This window comes from Phoenix dactylifera, chromosome 1, assembly GCF_051530095.1.
Source record: "Phoenix dactylifera cultivar Ajwa chromosome 1, Ajwa_hap1_PhDact_Kaust_v1.1, whole genome shotgun sequence".
NCBI classification, from domain to species: Eukaryota; Viridiplantae; Streptophyta; class Magnoliopsida; order Arecales; family Arecaceae; genus Phoenix; species Phoenix dactylifera.
The window spans coordinates 25,090,580-25,116,707 of NC_143190.1; the positions used below are offsets into that span (position 1 = coordinate 25,090,580).

Here is a 26,128-nt window from a genome sequence, read left to right on the forward strand (position 1 = left end):
ACTCCTAGGTCGTCCCCGATCGTCTCCAACCTCTGTTCGGTCGATTTTTCACCGGTTCTTAGGGTTTTCGTCCGTTCCTAGGTCGTCTCCTGTCCGTCCCGAGTCTCCTCCGTCGACCTTTCTCCATCCTTTAGGTGTTTCTTCCCATTTAGGTCAAGATGCCTCGTAAGACCGTGGTTAGGAAGAGGTCCCGTCCCGAGGCCGGTCCCGAGCGGCGCTCCAAGGCGCGACACGATCCCGCGAGGGAACCACCTCCGGCTCGTTCCCCGCCTAGGGCGGTTTCCACAAGGCCGTTGGCCGGGAAGGCCGTCACCACCGGGAGGTATGTCGACTTTGACTATCTCTTCCGGGAAGGGTTCACCATAGGTGATAGGCTTAGAGCCCAGGGCCTAGAGTACTTCCTCACTTTGGACCTTCCCACTTACCCTGGCCTTGTTCAAGAGTTTTATAGTACCGTCCATCGGGGAGATGGAGGTATCGAGGGCACAGTAGTAGGTGTCCCTGTGCGTGTCACGGAGGATCTCATTGCCCACATCCTCCACCTTCCATTAGTAGGGGTGGCTCCCGCACACCCTGAGGATAGAGTTGAGGCCCTTACGGTCGTCTTAGGGCATCCACCTCAGTCCCCCCTAGACGAGGTATCTGCTAGCTCACTTCCTATTGAAGTGAGAATCCTTTTGAGTATTCTGTCCAGGTCCATCTTCCCTAAGACAGGAAGATTTGATTTTGTAAATGAGAGGGACCTAGCTATTATGTCTTACATTCTTCAGGACACCCCGGTCAACTTTTCCAAACTCATCTATAGGTATATGTGTGAGCCCCTAGATAGACCTAGGCTCACCCTCCCATACGGCATGATTTTTACTCTTCTCTTTAGGGAGTACGAGATTCCCATTCCTGAGAGGGAACCCTCTCGTGCATTGCGATGGACAGATCGCTTGTGTACGGGGACCATGCACAGGATGGGGTTTCGGAAGAGAGAGGGGGTATGGGTTAGGAAGTCTACCCTCATCGCTCAGACCACCAGACCTTCACCCAGTCCTGAGCCCGATTCAGACTACCCAGACCTTCCAGACCATCCAGACCTTCCATCCACTCCTCCTGCTCCTACCACCTCCGCCGGACCTTCCTCCTCGGCACCACCCTCTATGGGGGTCCGGATTGATCCTGAGCAGCTCCGGGAGCTGCGACAGGAGATAGTCAGAGAGGTGAGGGATGAGCTGCTTCGGGAGCTCCGAGGTGCGGTGCCTGCTCCCACTCCTGCACCCGTATCTTCTCAGTTGGTCCCTTCCTTGACAGCCGTGACTGACATGACGGCTCATGTACGGGAAGAGATCTACAATGTCCGGAGTTTGGTCCAGGCCCAGTTCCACAGCATGAGTGAGGTCACGAGCTCCACTCGACAGATGCGAGAGGAGATAGGTCGTGACATGCACACCACCACCGAGGGGGCCGAGCGCTTGTCGAATGTACTCATCGACAAGCTGGACGCACTTCAGACATCGGTGACTGAGCTTCAGGCGTCGGTGACAGAGCTCTCCACTACACATAGCAGAGCCACCACGTCTATCATCACACAGCTTGGCCATGTCACAGATGCAGTCACCCTCCTCATGGAGCAGAGCCGATTGAGAGGAGGAGCACCATCCTCGAGAGGAGGAGCCACATCCTCGAGAGGAGGAGCCACATCCTCCAGAGGAGGAGATGCATCCTCGAGAGGGGAAGCTTCATCCTCGAGGAGGACATAGATGTGTTTGAGTTCTGTTTTGTATTGTTTTACTTTACTTATTGTATGCTCAAATCTACTTCAATTCATATCAATACAATGAGTAGACATCTTATCTTCAATTATGTGCCATTTGATGATTGGTTGTGCCATTGATTGTGGTTGATTACCTCCTTTTTGGTATGATGACAAAAAGGGGGAGAAATATGTATAAAATGTGTAAAAGGGGAGAAATATGAAAAAATATGTAAAAGAAATCAATAGAAATAAATAAAAAGATAAACTCTTAAAAACACACACAAATTTGTTCTAAGTGGATTCGGTACCTCGAGGCTCATTATCTCTCTTTTGGGACTCCTAATGGAGTAATCTCCAGAATCTATTCAAGGGATATTCAGAGATTAGCTGAATCCTACTCAAGAACAAATTGACAGATTTTCCCTCTAAAAACAAAAAATTCAGTTCAAAAACTTCAAAGCATTAAAAGGAAATTCAGAGAATCAAAACATAGTTGAATGCATATGTTGAGGGGGAGAATCTGAATTTTAATCAAGCTAAATCATTAATGACATATAAGCCAAACAATTGATTGCATAATATGAAGGCTTATATAATTCCAAATGAAAGGGGGAGCTTTAACTCCGAAATTTGTTGTTTCACTCCTTTCAAACTTGGATAAATTAAATTATCAGACATTTGAATTCATTTATGGATTTTATTTCATTATTTATTGAGCAAGTCATTTTACATATACTCAAAGTTTTGTCATCATCAAAAAGGGGGAGATTGTGGAGTGATTGATTAAAACCCCATTTGATTTTGATGAGCTCAAAGCATTTGAGTATATCTTGTGATTACTAATGAATTCAATTGAGTGTTTCAGTGAAAATCCTGTCCAAGTGTCTCTAGATTTGGTTCATAGTATTTTGGATAAGTTAAGAAGTCTGCTGAACCAAAGTCTGAGACTCGAGTCGACTCCCGAGTATCACGAGTCGACTCCAAGCGTATCAAGTTCACTGGCACGAGCTCGAGTCGACTCCAGACTAGTACGAGTCGACTCCGACTGAGAACAGAAAGAAGAACAGAAAGCCTCATCTCAGAACCTGTCAACGAGTCGACTCCTGAAGTGCGCGAGTCGACTCCAATGTTCAATGAGTCGACTCCAGGGTAGTAAGAGTCGACTCCAAGAGGTACACAAAGAAAAGGTCAGAGAGCATTTTATGGACTCTGAGATTCGAGTCGACTCCCGCAATACGCGAGTCGACTCCGAGACTGTGCGACCATCGACAGACAGAAAACCATGTTACTGCCTCTGAGATTCGAGTCGACTCCCAGACAGCTCGAGTCGACTCCAAGACAAGCTTCACGTCAAAAGGCAGAAGACCAACTTTCGGAAACTGAGAGCCGAGTCGACTCCAAGGAAGTTCGAGTCGACTCCAAGACTGGATGAGCCAAAAGACAGAGAATCGGGAGTTCGGGCTCTGAGATTCGAGTCGACTCCAAGGACAGTCGAGTCGACTCGAGTGGACAAAATTCAAAATTGGATCCACGGACTTCTGTGGATGAGCCGACTCCAAAATTGCTAGGTCAGCTCCAGAAGTTGGCGAGTCGACTCCGGGTCAAGACGAGTTGACTCCCAGTCGTGACGGCAACTTTAATTCAAATTTGGAACAGTTGCCGAGTCGACTCCGGAAAAGCTTGAGTCGACTCCCGCTACAGCCGAGTCGACTCCTGATCGCGCGAGTTGACTCCAACCCACCAACGGTCATATTGTCAGGCTGCGCAGAGTGTGCAGAATGGACAGAAAAAGCAGTGTAACGGCTAGTTTCCGTGGGGGTTGGCTTAAATAGCCACAGAAGACTGTAGCAAGGTAGAGAACAACCATTCCACTCCAAGCATTCAAGCTTTCAACTCTGCAACTTGTTCTTCAACGAAAAAGAGGGAAGATCTGCAATAACTGCATCCAACTACATCTTCTCAACATTAAAAGCTTCCTCCTCCTGCATTCAAGTCGACCACTCTTTCAAGAGGAGACCAGAAGTTCAAGAAGCCATTCCTCATCTCCGATCTAAAAGCGTTTGAGGCTTCTTAACTTCATTTATTGTTCATATTGTTTTTATCTGCTTTTTGAGAAGCTGTTTTCTGTTTTCTTTTACACACTGTATTTACTTGGTTCAATCGGAGGATTGAATCAAGGAGATTAAGGTTGGTTGGTGAGCCAAGTTAAAACCAACGTGTGTAAGGGTTTGATTGTGAGCCCGGGAAAACAATCGGGGTTGGTTCTAGTCGGTGAGCCTGGAAAAACCGACCGAGTTCGTTGTGAGCTCGTAAAACAACAAGTTTGGTTGTGAGCTTGCAAAACAACCGGCTGTAATCCAAGGGGGTTATAGTGAATTCCCAAGAGAGACTTGGGGAGTGGACGTAGGAGCAAGGGGTAGCTCCGAACCACTATAAAACTCTGTGTTTGCATTGGATTGTCTCTTCTCTTCTTCCTCTCACATCACTCACAGCACTTAGCATTAATTAAATAACTTGCAATAGTTTTTAATTAATCATCCATAACGTTTTAATTATCCAAATTAATTTAAAACCCAATTCACCCCCCCTCTTGGGTTGTCTATCTGGGCAACAGACATTATTGCCTTGAGTTGCATGATTCATATTCTTGCCTTAACATGCGTTGAATGAAAATCAGGGTACAATAAGGGAGAGAAATATTTGAGTATCATTATTGCTTTGTGCGTAATGTTTCATTATCTTGCAACCTTTTTAATGTTGTCAAAAAGGGGGAGAAATATCTGAGTATATGCTTATAATGCTTTATGTGTTGATTATGTTAAGTTGATTAAATCTAAAGCATTATCATGAAGTATGTTTTAAAGATACATATTTTCTACTTCATGCAACTTAGCTTTACATTAGTTCTAGAATATAATCTATTTTATATTGCATATACTCCAAGTTTTGTCATCATCAAAAAGGGGAAGATTGTTGACCCAAAGATTGATTTTGATGCTCACAAAATCTTGAAGTATAATTACTAATGGTTGTGTTGCAAGAAGAAAGATAATTTGTTTTGCAAGAAATATTGTAAGTTGAAAGAATGCAAGAAGGCCTCAAAAGTTCTCAAAAAGTTGGAAGAAAGCTACACTTCATTGGCCCAAGTTTCAAGTACAAAGAAATCAAGTTGGAGGGTCAATTCTAAAGAAAAATTCAAAAGAACAGTCCTCGAGTCGACTCCTGAAAGGTTAGAGTCGACTCTGCCACTTTGGAATGCTATGGCACAGCGCTACAATGCTCGAGCCGACTCTAGCTATAGTTAGTCGACTCCAGCTACAGTGCCGAGCCGACTCCTACTATTCGAGCCGACTCTCTCTCAGTCAGGACAGAAAGCAGTTTTCAGCGCTACAGTGCTCGAACCGACTCCAGCTACAGTGAGCTGACTCCAGCTATAGTGCTCGAGCCGACTCCAGCTACAGTGCCGAGTAGACTCCTATTTACGAGCCGACTCCTACTTCAGCCGAGTCGACTCAAGGTCTGCGCGAGTCGACTCGAGCACGCTGGAAAGCATAACGGCTAGTTTTTTCACGACTCCAACGGCTAGTTTTTCATCTTTAACGGCTCTATTTCGTCTCTAACGGCTAGGAGAAGCTTTCCACATATTCTTAAGGCTATAAATTCATGGAAACACCACAAAACAAAGGGATGAAGAGCTCCATAAGATCAAATCTTTTCAAGAACTCCAAAAGAGAGAGCATAACGCCAAATCCACAAAAAGGGGCAAATATTTGAGCAAGAGGAGAGCTATTCAAGTTAGGATTAATCAAAGCATCCACCAAGAGCCTCAAGATCACATCCTCAACCTCAATCAATTGGTGAAGAGCTTCAAAGATCAACCACTACACCAATCCGAGTTTTGCTCTCTTTTCATTTTTGCTTTAAATCTTCAGCATAACTCTAGTGTACTTTAATTTTTTCAATTCTTGCACCTGTAAAGGTTCTTCCAAACCTAAATTGGAAGTTGTTAAATTAGGAGGATTCAACAAAGAAAAAGGTTTTAGTTGGTGAGCCTTAGGGAAAACTAACTGGGTTGTTTGTAAGCTCGGAAAACAAACGTTGTAAAGATTTTGGTTAGTGAGCCTTGGGAAAACTAACTGGGTTGTTTGTGAGCCCGAAAAAACAAACGGTATAGGTTTTGGTTGGTGAGCCGGAAAAAACCAACTGGGTTGGATTGCGAGCCCGGAAAAATAATCGGTTTGGTTCTAGTCGGTGAGCCTGTGAAAACCGACCGAGTTCGTTGTGATCTCGTGAAAACAACAAGTTGGTTGTGAGCTTGTAAAATAACTTGACTGTAATCGGTGGAATTATAGTGAATTCCCAAAAGAGCTTGGAGAGTGGATGTAGGTGCTTGGGGTGCACCGAACCACTATACATGCTTGTGTTTGTATTGTTTTCCTTGTGCATCTTGCTTTGCTTTTATACTTACATAGTGTAGTTGCTCTAACTTAACTTTCCACTGTTTTACTTGTAATTGCCTAGAGCTTAAGTAAGATAACACTTTATCATTCCGCTGCATTCAATTCAAAATAAATTTGGGAACATAATTTTTAGAAAACCCAATTCACCCCTCCTCTTGGGTTGTCACGTTGGGCAACAACTTTACCATTGGTCCTGCCACCGCCATAACGCTGTCCGAGGTATCTGAACTAGTCTTCAACCCTCCCACTGGGGGTATGCATGCACCGATGTCTTCACTTCGACCAACCCTATGGAGCATGGAGTTGGGGACCATTTTACCGTACTTGTCCGGAAGGGTCTCTAACTCGGTGCTATGCTAGGGCAATCTCCGAGTGACGTGGAAGATGTTCTAGGGGTTCATGCTCCCTAGCCATGTGGAGGACCTACGACGGAGGCCATTAGAAAGCATGCTCACCTTGTCCTATCACACTGCCATTGAGGTAATTAGATTGGTTCTTGTTGGGTGGCCGCACTCCAACATGAAACAACGAAACAACCCAAATGAAAAAGTTTCTTGGCCATAACGTATCTGACGGGGGATCCTCCGATGCCTAAGTCAGATGGTACACATAGAACAGAAGAAGGTTCTTTTTCAGTCTGTTAGAGCATTGTTTTTTTTTTTATATGCTCACCTCCTGAGTTCTCCTCTTTTGTTAATTGTGTGGGTCGAGAAGCTTACCTATCACTAAAGAATAAGGGCACATGGGCCGACTAGAAATGACTGACTTGGATACAACCTGGATATTAGGCGTGAATTCTCATATACGGATGACGTCCTGCCTATCATATCAGTAGAATTTTAGTGATCACTGGAGCCCCGATTAGGATGCAGTCAACCATAAGGAGCTCATAATATGCAAATACGATCGTGCGGTGTTAGGCCTGCTAAATGGCTGCTTCTGATCAATCATGTGCTAGCACTGTGGTGAAGTTTGATTTGTTGGCCTTTCCAGTTGTGCCCCATCAGCTTACAGCCATTACCATTTCTTTCGGTTCACTCATCCAGGTGCAAAATCAACATGCGTCCGTTGTGGAATCTTTGAATCCATGCTCCGTCAAACTTTTTGGACACTTATTTCGCTGTTCCTTTTTTTCTCTTGGGAAACTCTATAAAATATCTCCGGCTCTTTTGGCAGTAAGCCCTCTGCGCTGCCTGGGTTCTCTTCCGGCCCAAGAGCTCCCGTTGTTTTCGGGATTCGACTCCGTCGGAGACTCCTTGCCCTTTTCGAGCGAGCCCTTTCCGTTTATAGGGTTTCTGTCACCAATTTTAGTTCTCGGACTGTTTTCCGGGGCATTTTGTGGAGATTCTTCCCATGGGGTAACCGGGTTTTTCCAATCTCCACAATTGTGCTAGTTTTTCTTTTTCTTTTTTCTTTTGAATCAGTTTTTCTTTTATTACCAAAAGTTTTTAAACATGTGATTCACCTCATTGGAAACGCAGAAAGTAAATCAGGCTATGGCGCTTGGATTTTTTTTAAAATCATTTTGTTCTCCTGCCTTTTTTTGAGGGAAGGAAAACAAACCAACCTATGTTTTTACTGTTATCCGGAGACTGCTATTATCCATTAGTCTGTCCTCGGATATTTGATTTTATTATTATTATTAGTTTGATCTCCTAAGTGTAAAAAATGTATGATCTCTTTTTTTTTTTACTTTTTAAGAAAAAGAAAATTTTCATTTATTAACTTTAGTTTCTCTTTGGTACGCAGTCGCCAACCTGAAGTTCTTTGGGCACAGCGTTCTGATAAGATTTACTTGACCGTATCTTTGCCGGACGCCAAGGATGTGTGTGTGAAGAGCGAACCTCAGGGTTTGTTCAGTTTCTCAGCTGTTGGGCCTCAAGGCGAACTTTTCAGCTTCAAACTGGAGCTTTATGATACTATTATTCCCGAGGCAAGTTTATGTTTTTTTCCTTTTATCATATAAGTCCATCTAGTGGCCTATGTTTTTATTCTCGTGCTTATGGATGCTTTCTCCTCATGGTGGATTATGAGCTTGACTGTTTAAGCAAATTTGATAGTCAAATGCCAGTTTTTCTGGTGTTGTCTCTGATGTTAAGATATGCCTATGTTAATGTTCTATCTTAGACAATGATTTGTACATTCCCTATGCCCCAATGCTCGTATCTCCAGACTTACCAACTTTTCAGTGACAAGTGTCATGATTTTTGTAGTTTTCTGATGATATAACTCAATTTTTATTAGAATCCCTTAATAACAAGAAAGTGTAATTTAGTCTTAGCAAGAGGGATTGTATACCAAAACGAAATCTGGTGGGTGGATATAGATTTGTTCTTATTGAACCATCCAAAAACATACCTTGTCAATTTGCCGCTCATGTGGGTTGCACTTTGCTTCGCTTTTGCTTATTTACATGAAGCAAGATTGAGAAGACATACACCTGAAATAATTTTGAACAAGAAAGTGCCTATGGAAAGGGTGTGTTCATGAGATTCTGACAACATTTCAAAGTAGATGTGTCACCATAGGCAGAAGATGTCAACTGGTGAGCTCTTTTAAGTTGCAGTCTGTTGGCATAGATGACCCTTTGCTAATATCGTTGACGGGAAATATGAAGTCTGTTTGTGTATAAATAAATTTTAGGATACCATCTTCAAATTTCTGATCTACCTCACCCGAGTTAAGCCCTTTAAAAAAAGTTTGTACTGTGTATATGCTTATTGCCTAAAGTATTTGGTTTGAAGGCTTTTACTTTTGGACCAAGGTTAGCCGAACTGGAATTGGGACTCGTGTCGGCCGGCTATCGGTTCGGTACGGAGTGAATTGGACAGTTCACCCCAGTTCAATAGACCATGATTCAATCCTTTTAAAGAGGTGGGGGGCCTGAATCGGTTCAAACAACGGTTTGCACTAGTTCCACTCCAAACCGCCTGGTTTGTTGTGGTTCGGAGTGGTTCTGGAGGGGAAAAATTTCGAAATTTAGGGCCGAACCGACTTGGTTTCCCACCAGTTTGGTTTGGTATAGGATGAACTAGGTGGTTCGGCCCGGTTCGGCATACCTTATTTTAGACTTTACTTTGTTTTTCTGTCGTCTCCTAGGGAAGTTGGATTCGTGATCGACATGTAAGATTCAAAATCTGCTTCATTTCTTGACTGAGATTTGTAATTGGCTTCATGAACCTTGACGCCTCAATTTAGCATTGGATCTGCAAGGTTTCTTTTTCTCTTTTATTGCTGAAAGAGATTGAGAAATATTACAAAAAGAGGCTCCACCCTACCCCCCTCCCCCAAAGGGGGAAAACTCAAAAAGTGTACTATCACCACTTATCATGGACTAACACAGGCTATTCTGAAGCACCTTTGCATTCATTTAGGGATTTTTCAAATTGTTGCCGAGCTCCCATTTCGGCTGCTCTCCACAATATGGCTTTTCATGAGCTGACATATGCATATAAACAAAATAGATGCATACGTGTACTTATATATGTCTGTGTGTGTATAAATAAATAAATGAAAATTTAGAATGATGATGCTGGTTAGAAAGTAGATATGTGCTGATCATCATTCTTCTCTTATTTTTATGTTTTTTAAATTCAAAATAGAAAAGAGAGGGGAGAAAATGGGGAAAATAGTAACCAATCATACAAATTCCCTGATATCTGATCTTCAAAAATGATTATATATATATATATATTTATGTATGTATGTATATATAATGTAGATATACTTGTGTGTATACACAGACATATGTATATATGCATGCATGCATGTATATAACTCTGTGTATGGTTGTATATAATTCTTCTATTGCATGATGAAGTTTTGCTGCAGACAGTTTTGCTATAGTCAAGCTTCATATGATGATGCTCTTGATTTGCAAAGATTGTTGGGCTCTATCAGGGTGGTAAAACAAATATTGGATTGCGAAACATAATCTTCTCAATCCAGAAAGAGAAGAAAGGTTGGTGGAAGCGACTGCTGAAGTCAGAGGAAAAACCTGCTCCTTATATTAAGGTTGATTGGAATAAATGGTGTGATGAGGATGATGAAGAGTCTGCCTTGTGTAAGTATATCTTAGAAAAATACTACAATGTGTATTTATTACATTGGGCTCGTTATTCTCACCTGCTAGCTAATATGTAGATGGGACATGTGATCACCTCTGGATATGTGCAAGTCATTCTAATTTATGTTTACTGAATGTTTGTTGGGTTCAAGGATGTGATGCTTTTCAATTAGTGAGGGCCTGAGGCAGCTTTGCTTGTTCTCAGTGTACTTATCAAGGCTGATGTGTAGAGAGGTGGCACATTCTTGAAATCACTTATGACTCTGGATTTCAGCTAGCATTAATCTTTTTCAAAAGCTTACTGAATTAAGAATTGCTTGAACATTATTTAAAATATTTGGTGGTTAACCCTTTTGAGACTCATATCAGATGCCTAAAATGTACATAACATGCAATTTTGCTCAATATTAGAGTTAAAAAAAGTTGATTCTCTAGTATTTTGGGATAATCTTTCACCTTTTTTATTAAATAGTGACAGATGAACCTCTACCACCAACCACTGGTTGAGTACTTTATGCAATAATCATTTGGAAATGGCCTCTATATAAGTACAATCTATAACATGTGGCCTGTTGATTGTTGCATCGTTCAATGTTGTTCTTTCCATCCATAGATCTCATGCACATGCTGGAGAGTTGCATGATTTTTGTCCTGATACTTCTGTTACTTGATATACATATATCTGATCTACATTTAATTATAGAGTTGTTGTCACCATGGGATATCTTGAAGTGAATTTGGAATAATAATAGTACACAAGTTTAGCAAGTACTGATATAGTCTTATCTGCATGAAGAAATTATTGTTCCTCAATCCAAGCAAATGGTTGTTCCTTTATTTTGTTCTTGTTTCGTGGTATAATTAGAAGGAATAGTTGTTCCAACTAAATCCATCACGGATTTTATCCATGGACTTCCAACTATGAAAATGTCTACTAATCCTATTTTATTGTTACTGGGACTGTATAACCAAATTTTTTTAATTTGGAGAAGCCTAGCCAGTGTACATTGAACTTACCTTTGGGTTGTCTTTGGTTCTTGGTGTATTTCACTTGTGACCTTGAGTGACAGCTTATATGATTTATGTGGTAACTAATTGCTTGGAAGGTCATGCTGAGTAAAAAAAAGGGAGGTTTGCATATATACTTTAATATGTCTTATTGCATATTTTCTCCTTGAAAGTTTCAAATTGCACAAATATCCCTTTGCTTAGATATTTTTGCAGCAATGCCCCTGCCATCATTGTTGGATGTCAAGACATCTAAAATCTGAAATTTTGAGATAAGTGACAAAAAAACCCTTTTGCATAATACCCTTGCAAAAGTGTGCCAATATACCTTTCCAAAAGCTCTCCAACAAATCATATAGTTGATATTGACCATTTGGGAGTCCATAGTCTTGCACAATTACCCTCCAGAAACCTATCTAATATACAAGATGCTTTTGTAAATTAAAGTTGTCATTGATTTAAGATTAAATAATAGTATTTGCATTGCATTTCAATTGAATTAAATGGAAAAGCTATACATGCTCGCTGATATAGTTCAATCAGTTCAAGTTTTGTACAAAGTACAAGGAAAAAGTAATACAAAAAAATTGTACTAACTTCACCCCTTAAAAAAAAAAAGAACTAGTCAATATACAACTTCATGATTTACTGAAACTGAAACTTACATAGATAAAGTAAAGCTAAACTTAGCTAATGACAAAGATCTGATCATTAACAGCCATAAAAAACAGTCCAAGGCAATCAAAATGCACCGTACCAAACTTGATTCTACAACATAATCATGTTAGTAGTCGAACTTCAGATCCTGTTAGTTGACATAACCCTGTAAGTATATTAATTAAGGAATTTGCAACTACTACCTGATCATATAATAGATGTAACATTAGATTTATGTCCAAGCCTATAAAAATTAACCGTAAGCTTGGTCATCTACCTGTAGCCATAGTCTTGTTGGTAATCAAACATCAGATTTTTAGAACCTGATCCAATGAAAATCATTTCAGTAACCCTGTGAGAACATTAATGTATAGCCATACAGCTCAAACTGTATCATTGTGGGCAGCAGATGCATTCATCAAGTCTATATCAGTATCTACTGTTACAAATTTCCTTGGTTGGGAATTTTTTTAACCAAGTTCCCTGTTTCAACCCCGACATGAGTAGATATTCACATTCTCATGATCTCTAGCATTGCATAACAGTCAAGAGTCTAGCACCCCACACGTCTTTCCCAAATAATACTTCTTGTTGGATGAGTTATTCGCTTGTTTATATAGCCTCCATATTAGAGTCAATCTTATCTCCATTTCAGAATGCTATCTAGGGGGCCAGAGGATCAATTACCTTATGACAATGAGGAATAGATTATTGAGCACCGAATTAAGCCATAAACTAAATATAGGGGTAACCACTAGCAATGCTAATCTTGTATCTCATACAAGACAGAGTAAACCAATTTCTATATGTACTTCTAATTCGTCATGGAGTCTAACTAGCATTTTAGTTACTACAGCCAACTAGTAACTACACAAGGTAATGCAAAGACAGAGGGAAAGCATACTTGACGGATAATGCAAAAACATCTAGGAATAGCACGGAATCCATAACCACTATCTAGATTACTACATGTTCCTAATTATCTCAAATGAAGTCATAACATCCTAAATGACCTAGCATACAGGTAGAGGCTATAATTCAGGGTCTATGTTATAATAACCATAATAATCACAATCATCTAACCCAAGGTCTGCTGAACGGGGCCGGTTCAGGCAGTACTGAACTGACCCGGTGCGAAACCGGGTTGGTTCGCTATTTAAATTCGGTTTCCGTCTCTACGGGCTGGAACCGCAAAGGGACTGGCTGGCACCGATTCTTTTCGGGCTGAAATTAGTCGGAACTGGTTGCTTTGATGCCGACTCGGTGCGAACCAGTCGGTCCGCATCGAGTCAACCCGGTTTCGAACCGAGTTGACTGTGGGCACTGTGGCATTATTGCGGCCATTGTGGTATTATTGCCACAGTGCCATTGTTGGCACTGTGGCCTCAAGAGCCTTTAAAAGCCACATCCCGGCGTTGGGAAGGCCCGAGAAGACCATCCCAACGGAATTTGACATCTTCTTTCCAAAAAAAGCTATAGACAACACCGATTCAGACTATCGGAAGGAAGAGCCAAGGCTAAATAAGATGTGCTTCCTCTTCTTTATCTTCTTTTTTTGGGGGAGGCTTGAAAAAATAGCATAAAAATTGCAAATAAAAGGAGATCAAGCCAAATATTTTGATTTGGGCTTGACTTTTTTTATATGTTGTAGATCTATGGACGATGTACATGCTGACATAAAATTTTTCATTTTTGGATTATATATAATTTTTAAAAATTAAAATATATTTTTGGATAAAAAGAATAAATTTTTTAAAATTAAATTAAAAATTATAAAATCAGAAACGTATTTAGGGGCATACAAGCTACTCTCTATAAAAATTTGGTGTCCATTCATTCTAGTTTTGATGCGATCATGCGCATAGTAGTCTAGGCCTAAATTTGAAAAAATTGAGAAATAAGTAGTCTTTTATGCATGTCTGAGGGCCTAGAAAAATATATGTAGCATCCATTATTGGGTTCTACATGGATCTAAGCTGAAATTAATTTTTAAAATATTAATATTTAAAAATTAATTTTAAATAAAGAATAATATAAAATATATAATTACTATCAAATATGAAAAATTAGTGGTACATATTACATAATTCAGAAGTAATTTTGAGGTAGAAATCATATTTTTCTGAATTTATGATATATAAATATTTTTAAAAAATAAAATTATTAAAAATATATAAATAAATAAAAAATGAAAAATTGGGGTTATGTATTAGATAAACCTGATATATTTTTTGAGGTAAAGAAATATCACCGTCTATTAATATTTTGCTAGTTTTAAATAATTAATAAACTGACGTAGCTGATTTCAGAGCAGCGAAGGAGAGAGTTGCCAAGAATAAGGCGGAGGTGGACTGCCGAGCGAAAGAGCCATCTTTTATCACTCTAGAGAGTTAGAGGAGGCGTCCGCTCTGGATAATGAGGCACAAATTCAGGCTGCCATGGAGGCGAGCCTGGATGATTAGTGACAGCTGGATGAGGTGGCCCGCTATAGGACGTGATTTCGGCCTTCGTACTACGAGTCGGGCTCTGGTTCTGTGAGCAGTAGGGTAGATCCAGAGTTCAGAAGGAGCTCTTCAGTTAGGAAGGCCGTCAGTAGAGGCGGTGGCCGGATTGTATCTATGCTGGAGGCCTTTAGTAGCCAAAAGAAAGTCATGCAGAGAGATTCCACTTGGAGCAGCAATCCATGATTTAAATTCACATGCCTTTTTCAATCAGAGATTCGAAGCAGCAGAGAGTTGACTCAATGCTGGTTCCACTTTAGCCACATCCCAGCGAATGTGGCAAACAATACGTATTACAGATCTGTCATTTCCGCATAGAGACTGCCGGTCTCGGTGTAGATCCTTTAGGCCTAAAGAACATCTGTGGTGAGCTTCTTGATAGTAATAAGGAGATAGAAAAATGGATTACCTCCTATAAGAGCAAGTGGCTCACAGATGGACTAATTGTGATGTGTGATGGTTGGACCGGTCCTATCAAGCAGAGCGTCATCATTTTTTTGACATACTGTGATATGAAGACTTTCATCCACAAGTCGGTTGATGCTTCTAATCAGGTGCACGATGCTGTGTACATCCTCAAACTTATGGAGGTAATTGATCAGGTAGGAGAGGAGAATGTCGTGTAGGTCATCACTAATAATGGGCCACAATATAAGGCTGCTGGAAAGATCTTGATGGAGTGGCGGCCATATTTTCTGAACTCCATGTGCTGCACATTGTATCAATCTCATATTGATGGACATTGCGAATATTCGTAAGGTGCAGCAGACAGTGGGGATAGCCCAAACCATCATCAGGTATATTTATAAGCATATCTGGGTCCTTTCACTGTTGAGGAGGTATGCAGTAGAAAAAATTTTGAGACCAGAAGTCACATGGTTGTTACCAACTACATTGCACTTGATAGCCTTCTTGAGAAGAAAGCAGCCCTACGTCAGATGTTTATGAGTTCCGAGTAGCAGAAAAGTAGATATGCCCAGCACGACACTGAAGGAAGCAGTGTCGAAGATTTAGTGACAAGGCAGACATTCTGGCAACGGGCTACTGCGATAGTGAAGGCTATCAAACTATTGTATGAAGTGCTTCAGGCTGTAGATAGCGGGAGCTACCTCTAGATGGGCTTTCTGTATCACATAATGTAGAGGGCAAAGGCTCAGATTATGGAGGCAGATCTAACCCATGCCCGGAAGTACATCGACATCATTGAGCGGCAGTGAGACTACCAAATGGGTAGGAACTTGCATCTAACATGTAAGCAAGAATATTGAATATTAAACTGCTTCTGTACTTGTATAATTTTACTAAGATGGTCTCCTCTATGTGCAGCATACTATCTGAACCTTCGGTTCTAGTACAGTATAACTGGAATTGGTATGGATCAAGGTTTGCCGAACCGGCCGGTTCGGGCTATAACAGACCGGTCTGTCCTGTAATCGGTACGGTGGAGTAGTGAAAACCGGTATAGGGCCGAACCCAGCCGGAGTCGGAGAAAAAAAGAGAGAGCGAGGAAGAGAGGCAGGGAGGAGAGGCCTCCGCCGCCCGTGGAGGGCTACGGGGGGCTGGTGGAGGCCGAAGGGGGGCGGCGGAGCCCGCAGGGGCGTGGCGGAGGCCGCGGACGCGGAAAAAAAATTTAAGAATTTTTAAGTGAAGTCGGCAAATTCGTTGCCGACTTCACTTAAAAAATTTCTAAATTAAAAAGTTTGAAAAATTTTAAGTGAAGCCGGCAACCGATTTGCCGTCTTACTTAAAAGTCTCTAAATTTTTTTCCAGGGCCGTGTCCCCTATTTCTTTTGAAACAGGGGATGCGGCTGCGGCTTCAGCCTCCGCGGGCTCCGCCGCCCCTCTGCGACCCTCCGCGGGGTGGCCTCTTCTCTCTCCCTCCCTCACCCGCTCGCTCTCTCCTCTTCTTTCCTGGCTTCGGTGGGGAAGAGCTGGCCGGTTCGGTACCGGTTTAAACTGGTCCGAACCGGAACTGTACCGGTCCGATAGGCGATCGGTACGGCGAACCTTGGTATGGATGATGAACTTCTGGCTACTCTGCGTAATGTTATTTAGAAGATGGAGCCTGATTCAAAAGTCGCGACCCTATGTCTAGAAGAGTTAATTTAATTAATATGTATAAGTTAACTGGTATTTTCTATTATTAACATAGTACAATATGATTTTTTTTTACGAACCAAATTATTTAGAGAGGACAGCTATAGCTTTGGATAGCGAGAAGCTGTCTTATGTAAGAAAAGTATGAATCCAGTTATGTTACACATTAGGAGGATATTTAACTGATGTTAGATAGTTACTAATATGATACTATCATAATCTATTTTGTATCAATATTTTTACGGCTACATGATGGATTCATTTGGGCTATCTGCAAAAAAATCTTAAGTGAGTAGCTATCCAGATCCTCTTCCAGACGATCTCTTCGAATAGCTGCGAGCGCAACTGGTCCTCCTTTGCCCTCATCCGCAGCAAGCAGAGGAACTGTTTGACACAGAAGCGCCTCAGTTTATTTGAGTGTATGTGTTGAATTCACGGTAAGCTAAGTCAATAGAGCACACAAGAGTTCATCGATGCTGAATTTAGACGAATAAATAGATTTTCCAATAAGAGAAGAAACCTGACCTGTGCTGGGGCGACAACTAGAAGTGCGGTCGTGGCAAGTGGGCTCTTCAATTGGCTCAACAGGACTTGATCATAGCAGCTTGGTGGACCTGAACTTGGCAGCTCTGAAAGATGTGGCAGGCCTGACGACAGTGGCCCGTTTACATAGAAGAGAGGGGCCTTCAGGTTGTGGGCCTGATGGAAAGTGAAAGGAGGGGCGATGGGCCTGGCAAGGGGGAAAGACCGTGTGGGCTTGCTAAGAAGAGGGGGGGTTGTTGCGTGGAGTGGGCCTGATGAGAGGGGTGTGCGGTGGGCCTGATGAGAGGGTTGGGGATCGGTGGAGGGCATGATGAGCCCGTTGGATTAGAAGTGAAGGGGGGGCCTATTGGGCCCGATGGTTCGGGAAGGGGTGGATGGGGGTGTGAGTGTGGATGGAAGGGGAGATTCTCCTAGGGTGACTGGGTGCGACGGAAGGGGGAGACGAAGGGGGTGGAGCGAGGCGGAAGGGGGCAGGCTTGCGAGGGGTAGTGGGGAGGCGGCGGAACTCGGGGTTGCTTCCCCTAGGGTTGGTGGAGGCAGCCGTGGGAGCGGCCAGGACGAGGGAGGTGGGGTGGAGATGGAAGCGGCGATGGCGGAGGCGGGGGGGGGGGGGGCAGCGAGAGTGATGCGGCCCTACGGGCGGTCGTGGAGGAAGATAAATAGTAAGTGCTTGACGGCGGAGTTCGGCGACGGGAACCCGAGATAGGTCGAGGGTTCCGGGGAAGAAAGAAGGCCAAGGGGCAAGCTTCACGATAATGTGAGGTCCCCTTGGGTCTGGACGACGGAGTTCGGGCGGAGGCGGAAGTGGCCAAGGGGAGACGGCGAGGCGGCGCTTAGGCGGCGATGGCGGAAACGGAAACGAAAGGAGGAAGAAGATGAACAAGTATTTTTCTTTTTCTTTCTTTTTTCTTTTTTCTTTTTTCTCTTTTTTTTTCTTTTCTTTTTTTTCTTTTTTTTTAAATTGGGATTCGATAGGGTTCGGGTTAGCGGGCACGACTCACTTCGGATATGGATTTTTTTTTAGCTCGACTAGATTTGGGTTAGCGAGCGATCCGTTCCGATAACCCGCTACTGGTTCGGCTCCTTCGTGGAGGCTTGGGGGGGAGGCAGAGATGGTTACTTGTTACCGCGGCGACGGTCGAGCGAGGAGCCGCGGGTGGCAGTGAGGCGGCCGCGAACACGGGGGGGGGGGGGCGGAGGTGCAGCACCGGCGGCCGAACACTGCGAGGAGTTGAGGCGGAACGGCTTTCGGTGCCTTTTCGGCGAAACGACGGTGCTCCACTTCCCGGATCCAATGAAGGACGATGTAGCGGTGCTCCTCTCCGGATCTGGCCATGGGCGGCGGCGGCGGCTGCGGCTAGGGACCAGGCCTCAGAGGAGGTCTTCGTCGAATCGCGGGGCACACAGTCGACACTCTTGGCGATGGTCCTCGCAATGGCACTGGAGGCATCGGACGAAAGGAGGGAAAGGGGAAATCGGGGCTGTCCACGGGAACAGTGAGGCAGGGAATAAGGGTTTCTTTTCTTCTGTGACGGTTCTGGACAGATGCTTTGTTATTGGTGGTGGCTCCTTGCACGGGTGTGAAAGAAGATCTCGGAGCTTTGGCGACGGAAGCAAAGCTCTTGGCTCTGATACCAATGTTGATGCCGGACAGCAGGGAAGAAGAGGGAAGGAGAGAAGAGGAAGAAGAGAGGGAGAGAACTAGGCTTCGCACCTAGCCCTAGCTCAGGATTTCACACCAAGGCTAAAAGAAGAGAATCATAATTTTTTTATTCATAGCATACCCTAAATGATATACAGTCCAACATATTTATAAGCCCTAGAAAATGCAAAAAAGGATCCCTAAAAGGAAATTAATTTCACAAAAATCCTCAAAGATAACAAAATACCAAAATAAGCTCTAAAAGCTATCAAATAACAAAATATCCTAATAAGCCCAAATAAAATAAAATCACTCTAACCACAATAAAACTGGCTGAATCATCCCCCTGCGGCGGTTGTAGACCCGAGTGATGGGTGGTCTGGCACTGGTGTCCGCACCACAAATATATCTATATGTATATGTATATTGTTATCTTGTGTGCCTTTCATGGATTCAAGATTGTTTCTATGCCTATTCATTTTTCTTTTAGGCTTAAACAAATAATGGTTAGATTGATGCAGAAATTCTTCAACTGCATCAGTTTGTCAATGACTAGATCTTTCTCATTGATTCTCTATCACACATTGCTTGTGCTGTTGTAATGTACCACATAAGCCCCTATTACCTATGTTTTATTTGTTACTTGTTGATATGCTTCGAAGTTATTTGATGCTGATTGGTTGATGTAATGAAGGTCAAAACTCAACCAAGTAAAATGTCATTTTGAGCTTAGTGTATTTTGCAGTAATTAATTTTTCTTAAATGTTCTCTCTTTCGTGTCCCAAAGGACATGGTGCGTACTATCCAGATGCCTATCCCTGTGATTTTGACTATTAAAGTGTTGTCAGAATGACTAGAAGTTTTTTTTGAAGGGCAAACTAAGCATATCGAGGTTGATTATCAACTTTTTTGATGTTGTTATCTAATTGGACTGCATTCATACCTTGTTTATTAATTATTACATTCGATCACTTCTGCTCAGGGGTGGTGAGGATTCAACATAAGTTGGTACCCAATTTTTTGTTGTTTATGAAATAGAGCAGTTCTTGAAATTCTTTAGTTTGTATCACATCTGCAACCATGTTGACTACACAACATTTATCTTCTGCTTATTAATGTTTTTGATCAGTGAATTGGTGCTTCTACTTATCAGTACTTGTTCTTTTGGCATTTTTCAAGGACCCTATTCTTTGCTAAGTGACTAGTGTGATGGGGATTTCTTTTTCTGGGGTGGATGGGGGGAGGGCGCAAGGGAACAAGTAATTGGAAGAGACCATCAAGTTACAGAAGTTGAGAAAATTAGTTATTCTTGTCATTTTACAGTCATAAGGGCAAAAGTATATAATTCCATTATGTTTTGTTTAGGGGTTTTGGCCAATCATAAGGTGGATACAACTTCCTTGTGCATTGTCCTTTTCGAGTTTAGTGACCTTTTTATCTTCTCAAAATAACAAAAGTTGCGTCTCATGAGCTTATTGAAATAGGAAGCAAAACATGCAAAATGCTAATATTAGGTTTTTTTATTTCCTAAGCTTGTTCCAGAAACTTTCAAAATGAACAAAATTATCTTTGAGAATTTTCTTTCAAATTTTGAATCAGTACTATTTGAACAGGGTAGAATACATTAGTGCTGTGCTTAGTAATAGATTCAGGGCATGCATGGGTTTGTATTTCAGTCAAAGCCCCGAGCTCCGTGGCAAGGATGCATTGAAAACCTAAGAGATTTTTTGGAATCTTCCCAAAGCTGCATTTTGGTTCCTGTTTTCGCAGAAAGTCATGTAAATTTTATGCAAGGAAAAGTTCTTCATTGTTAGAAATGAATGAGAAAATGTTCCTGCAGCATGAACATATGGAAAGAGACTGCTCCAGTGGAAGAAACCTATATAACTAAGTACTCTGATGAAGGAAAAGAATGAAGCTTGGGAATGCAAACACACGGATTATTCTCCTGGGAGTAGGAGGGCATATTCTCATCTCATACTCTTAACATAGATTAAATATGACGACCATAATAGATCGATTTGATATGGATCAAAGTTTCCTGCATTCTTTCTATAATCTTCATGCTTCTAATCCTACTTTCCGCCTTGTTTGCTATTGTCCACTGCCTCCTCTTGCTCTATATTGTTGCCCCCAGTTTCTGCCTTGCCTCCTTTACTCTCTAATCACTCTCACCTGCTCACCCACAACACACTACCTCCCTTCCCTTGTCCTGTGCCTTCCTCCACCCTTTCCAACTCTACCTTGTCACATCTTAATGAGCTTTATGATGCATTCAAGGTCCAAAAGCAATGCCAGAAATAACAAAGCCTCTGCTTGGATCTTTGAGTGTGTTGTAGTGTAGTTTGTATTCTGTTAAGATTGTCAAAAAAAGCTTGAGTTATGCTAGGTTTACCTTTCTGTTTGATTTGCAGTGAGGGGGGGACCATATTATTAGTTCTGCAGTGATTTGTTAAGTCCGAAGGATTTTTAGGGTTCGACCTGTTAAAGAAAATAGAAAGCACTTTTGATTCTTATTAGAAGTTTTCTAAAGGCTGCCAAAATTGCAAGTGGAAGGCTGCTATATATGTCTTTGGCAGGCCAATCCTGGCCCCAAAAGTTTATGACATGACAAATAAAATCTGAAGTTATATGATATTGACAAATAAAATCTCTTTCTTGTTTACTTTTCATTTTTCTTTCAGTATCTTCTCGATTCATCTTTTTTCACCTTCTTTCTCTTTTCCTCAGACCTGAACCCATTTTCATTCATTACTTAAAACCCAGATGTGTCAGATAGCATTCACCTGGGATCAAATTCTAAGGATCAACCCTTTCTTTGTTTGAACTGGGAAGGGCTAATTCTAGTCCTCTATAGTGACCTGTCAGTGTAGTTGTTCAAAGAGGCCTTCTTAGCCATTCTTTTGAACTCTTTTAACCGGCCAATGCTCCTTACAGTCTTCACTCAACATTAGCAAATTCTAAACCAGTTCACTTTTCATGAAAGGCCATTCTCTTTCTTCAAAATTGTCACATGTTGTCTGGAACTGATAACAATTTTTTTATTTGTTTCTACCACCAATCTAAACCTCCTAATTTGATTTCTAGTGGACCTTGGAATTGCATGGTCCCCTAATATGGGTGTAGAGTTTGTTTCATTGGATTTTGTATTTGATTTGCAATGTGAAGGACCCAATGGGTCTGATTTGATGGCAATTGCTTCTATTGGATAGTCGACAACCCTTCAAGATTTTCCGGTATACATGGCAACATATGTCCTCGTGATGTTCCTTTAACTTGATACTGACCTATTACTTTGACATTATTGTTGGACTTTCTTATGCTTTTTTTTAAATAATATATGTATACAACATATGAATATTAGTTCAGCCCTAATTACACATACGTGTTACTGTAACGTTGTATTTAGATTGCTTATATGGTGCTTTTATGGAGTGTTTCCCCTTTTTTACTAGTACTTGGAGTCTCATTTATTTTCCTGGTTTCTTCTAGCATGTTGTTTCCTAAAGTTGTCCTGCATCACTAATCCTTTATCCCTCCTTCCACCTTCAACATATCTTGAATGACACAAGGTTGGTCGGAGTCAGGCATGTCAAAGGTGATCAGGCATGATGTAAGAGAGGTTTAGGGTCTTATTTTTTCCTAAGAAAGAAAGCCAATCAAATTTATTCTAGAAAAAAAAGATGGAATTTGATTGACTAGTTTAGTCTTGTGCTTAGACATTTGCGAGGATATACTCTCTTTTGACATGGTTGTTCTAGCTACACACACACAGAGGCTGGTAGGCATAAACCTATGTATCTATAATCATGAAAGAGTAATATGGTGGATTCTGTGGACTGTCTAAAGTCAGTTCCAACAAGCTTTCTGGCTTATAAATGATCATTGTTCTGTTTTTCTCCTGCATTGGAGACTCCTAGGGATTATGAAGCTTCATGGCATCTGATTTGTTTCTTTTTTTGTTTTTCAAACTGACTGTCATATGCACAGATTTCCTACATTTAGAAATCTGGCATGAAGCTTACATGTCTGCTGGCCTAGTCCTGCTATTTCACCATCAGCCATTTGCTATCACTGATTTCCTCCCCCCCCCCCCCCCCCCCCCCCCCTAATTTAAAGGTGTTTTTGTAGCAAGCATTTTCTGCAAGCAATTTTATTTTTCTAATCAAGCTTAACTCAAATATCAATTTGTTCCAGTTAGCAACAGGTTTTCTAGTCCTCTACTGGTAAGCATCTTTTTGTTTCTTAAATAATTGTTGCTGACATATCTTGACCTCTTTTTGATGTCCTAGATGCTCACCAAAAGGATTGGTTTTAGTTCCTAACAGTTTTCCTCATTTGCTGGAAAGATTTTGGTACTTCATGGTGTCTACAAAAAGTTTTTGTGCAATGGTAGCATTGGCAACCCTTGCTAAAAGTTTTCTAGACATACTTTGTTCCTGACTGGGCTTAGCTGGATATTTTGGTCTATAATATGTTCTTGTTCTGTCTGGGTGCAGTGCTGACTTTTTGTTTATGTATCTTGGGCTGGATGATTGATTTATGAGTAGATGGACAATATGCCAACGTGTTTCTTTGAATATATTAGCTTTCTCTGATCCTTTCTTCTTGTAAACTGTCCTTTTCTTTTCTTTTTCCTTTTTTCTTATGGTTTCTTATCTTGTGGCCAACTTTTTTTCAGCCGACTCACCTGCTTCTGATGAGGACGACAATGGGGTATTGTCACTCCATCCTTTTTCTTGGTTTTTTATTTTTTATTTTTTTATCTTGGGTGGATAATCCTTTATGCTGTCATGAACATGTTCAGGTAAATGGTAGAGATGATGAGAGCAGTGACGATGATGGACTACTCTGTAAGTCCATGCCTTTCTTTATGTTGATGGATGACCGTTTGGTTTTACTGTTTTTTCTACAGTGGATTTCCATAGCTTTGCTGCCAATAAGATGAAAAAATTGACATGGAATGGGCAACTTTGACCCTTTTTATTGCAGCCTCCATTTGTCAGTGCCGACTTTCTGGCATTTGGTTTAGGCTCACTTAGTATATACCTTGTTTGCATTAGCCATGTAATTAGTCCATAACTACATGGTTCTGCTCAAGCACTTGCATCATTTCGAAAGAACTTTACGATCATGCTACAACCTGCAGTTTCTGAAACCTGTTTGTTTGTTTGTTTGCAGATCTTCCTGATCTAGAGAAAGCTAGAGGAAATAACTGATTAACCTGGTTTGTTGGTAGGTTAGACTGACTGCACCACTAGAGAGGTAAATGTGATTCTTAGATGTAGACTTCGTTAGTTCAGCACATTGCATGGTGAAGATAATATCTTGTTCAATGGTGTGTGTATGCCTTTTGAGAATTGCATTGCCTCATTGAAACTATGTCCTGCATTTTTCTAATGATGTCAAATGCGAAAGCATAATGCTGGCCATGACTGGGGATCAAGATGTCTAATCCATGAAGTCCTCTATGAATTAACTAAAAACTAGCTTGCACTGATATACTTGCACAAGAAGACACAAGTTTCATACTGCCTATTATTTTAAAGGAGTCTTGATCATGAATGTACATGGCTTAGAATGAGTTGTATAAACCTTAGTATTGCATCTGCCCTGGGAGTTTGCAGGATTTCTAAATGCATCTGCCTAGATGTATAAAGGAGCAATCTTTAGAGATCAAATCGTTAAAATGTCTGTTAGGCTAATCAGAAATGTGAATATATCTCTGCAATATTGTGAAGGAATTTCCTAGTTCTGTGTTTGTCACCCATCTATTTGAGGGCATTTTTCACAATGTCTCTACAAATTAGTAAATTACACACAGCTCCCTTTGCTCATCCTTTATTAAGGGAAATTGGTAAAATTTTCAATCAAATGTGGTAATGCATCTAAATCTTGATTTGTGAGCTCACAACTATTTCACCAAGAGACTTCAACATCCCTGTTGGCAGCAACTGATTATATATAATCAGTCATTACACTTTATTCACTTTATATTTATGTTAAAAGTTGTGTTGTCATGGTATCCATTTACATGTGATTATCAGTTGTTAGAAGTATGTTCTGGAAGCCAATGTGGCTGACGCATATTTGCAATCTGGGGCATAAATTTGTAATTTGACTCTTATTGATTAACAAGATTGGGCAATTTGTTATTCATTCATGTTTGTATATGTCCATGAATCGTCGAAGAAATTAATAAGATGAAGACACATATTCTTAAGGAGTTGAGAATTTAAGGCATGTGTCATTAGGGATTAATTTTTAAATGCTTCTAATCGGTGGATCCATCACGAGGGCGGTGATCGATTCGATAAGATTATTGCGCATATCACTTAGTCAGATGAATGAGTCTCGAGTCTACAGTGTAGAGACATTGGAGTGATTGTGCAAGTACTTATTAGAGAATAAGGTATTAAACGTGACTAAAGAAAGTAGTTACATAGATGTCTATCTACTCGTCAGTGACTATTTATGCTGCAGTTGTATAACTGATCCTTTGACCTGCGATGCCTCAGCTATTCACTGTGAGGTTGCTATAGTTTGACGAGTATATAAACTTGGTCCTAGCCATTTGGATCCTTGTGGTGCGGATTGGCTGCAGTAGGTTTATTTTGGAATAGGGTTGCATCTAGATGAGATCTATGGGCCTTAATAGATTAGGAGTGATCCTATGTGATTTATGAGACTGAGTTCGATAAATTTCTGGCCAGGTATTTTGAAAAAAGAGTTTTTCATATCTCGAACTAGAAGTCGAATAAATTTGACATATGACGGATGATGGGGTTTGACGAGTTATCCATAACCTCCGTCATGTCGGGATCCATGATAGAGGGACTGTATCATACGTTAACTGCATCTAGAGGTTCAGACATTCGGTTCTGCTGGATTGCCACCACATATTGCTAGGTGTCACTAGTAGATTATGAGACTTGAAGGCATTCACTTGGTGATCAGTGAATTCTAAGAGTAGAACTGAAATTGTTTCAGTCTACTGAAAAGAGTTTCAGTGATATTGAGATGGAAATCTTAATATGTCTCACTATCAGATATAATAGAACCTACGGGGTCACACACATAGAGGATTTCATTAGTCAGACTATCGTAATTGTAATTTAGAATCACAATTGATGTCAAAAATGAAATAATTTTTCATTATCTAAATTGAAGTAATGAGTCTCCCAAGGACCTATTATGGGACATACAATGCATTACAGACGTATGATCATTACGCTTCAACCGGGTTATTCTATTCCACCTCTTATAGAGAAAAGAACTTAAAGCAAAATACTTAATAACACGGCGATACATTTATACAAAACTTTAATTATCAATATGATTGGTGATTGAATTAACCCACTAAGTGTTAGTGAGTTAATGGAAGAAGAATTAAGTGTAATTGATTGCAAT

The 26,128-nt window shown here is 41.1% G+C and overlaps 1 protein-coding gene across 2 annotated transcripts; it reads left to right on the forward strand.

Annotated features, from left to right (window-relative positions):
* Positions 1-7,279: 7,279 nt before the first annotated feature.
* LOC103703467 (HSP20-like chaperones superfamily protein) lies at positions 7,280-24,054 on the forward strand. Of its 2 annotated transcripts, none has more exons than XM_088721124.1 (6): positions 7,280-7,562; positions 7,954-8,137; positions 10,087-10,267; positions 23,400-23,434; positions 23,526-23,571; positions 23,900-24,054. In XM_088721124.1, the coding sequence occupies exons 1-6, from the start codon at positions 7,558-7,560 to the stop codon at positions 23,935-23,937; spliced, it is 489 nt and encodes a 162-aa protein (XP_088577250.1). In that variant the 5' UTR covers positions 7,280-7,557; the 3' UTR covers positions 23,938-24,054. The 2 variants fall into 2 exon arrangements, with proteins under 2 accessions (XP_088577250.1, XP_088577251.1); XM_088721125.1 differs by having other exon boundaries at positions 10,105-10,267.
* The last annotated feature ends 2,074 nt before the right edge of the window (positions 24,055-26,128 follow it).

What these genes read in the sequence shown, in the direction of transcription:
- LOC103703467 (XM_088721124.1), top strand. An exon ending in ATGATACTATTATTCCCGAG is followed by an intron (nt 8,138 to 10,086) that starts GCAAGTTTATGT and finishes TGATTTGCAAAG; the next exon opens with ATTGTTGGGCTCTATCAGGG. An exon ending in CTGATGAGGACGACAATGGG is followed by an intron (nt 23,435 to 23,525) that starts GTATTGTCACTC and finishes GAACATGTTCAG; the next exon opens with GTAAATGGTAGAGATGATGA.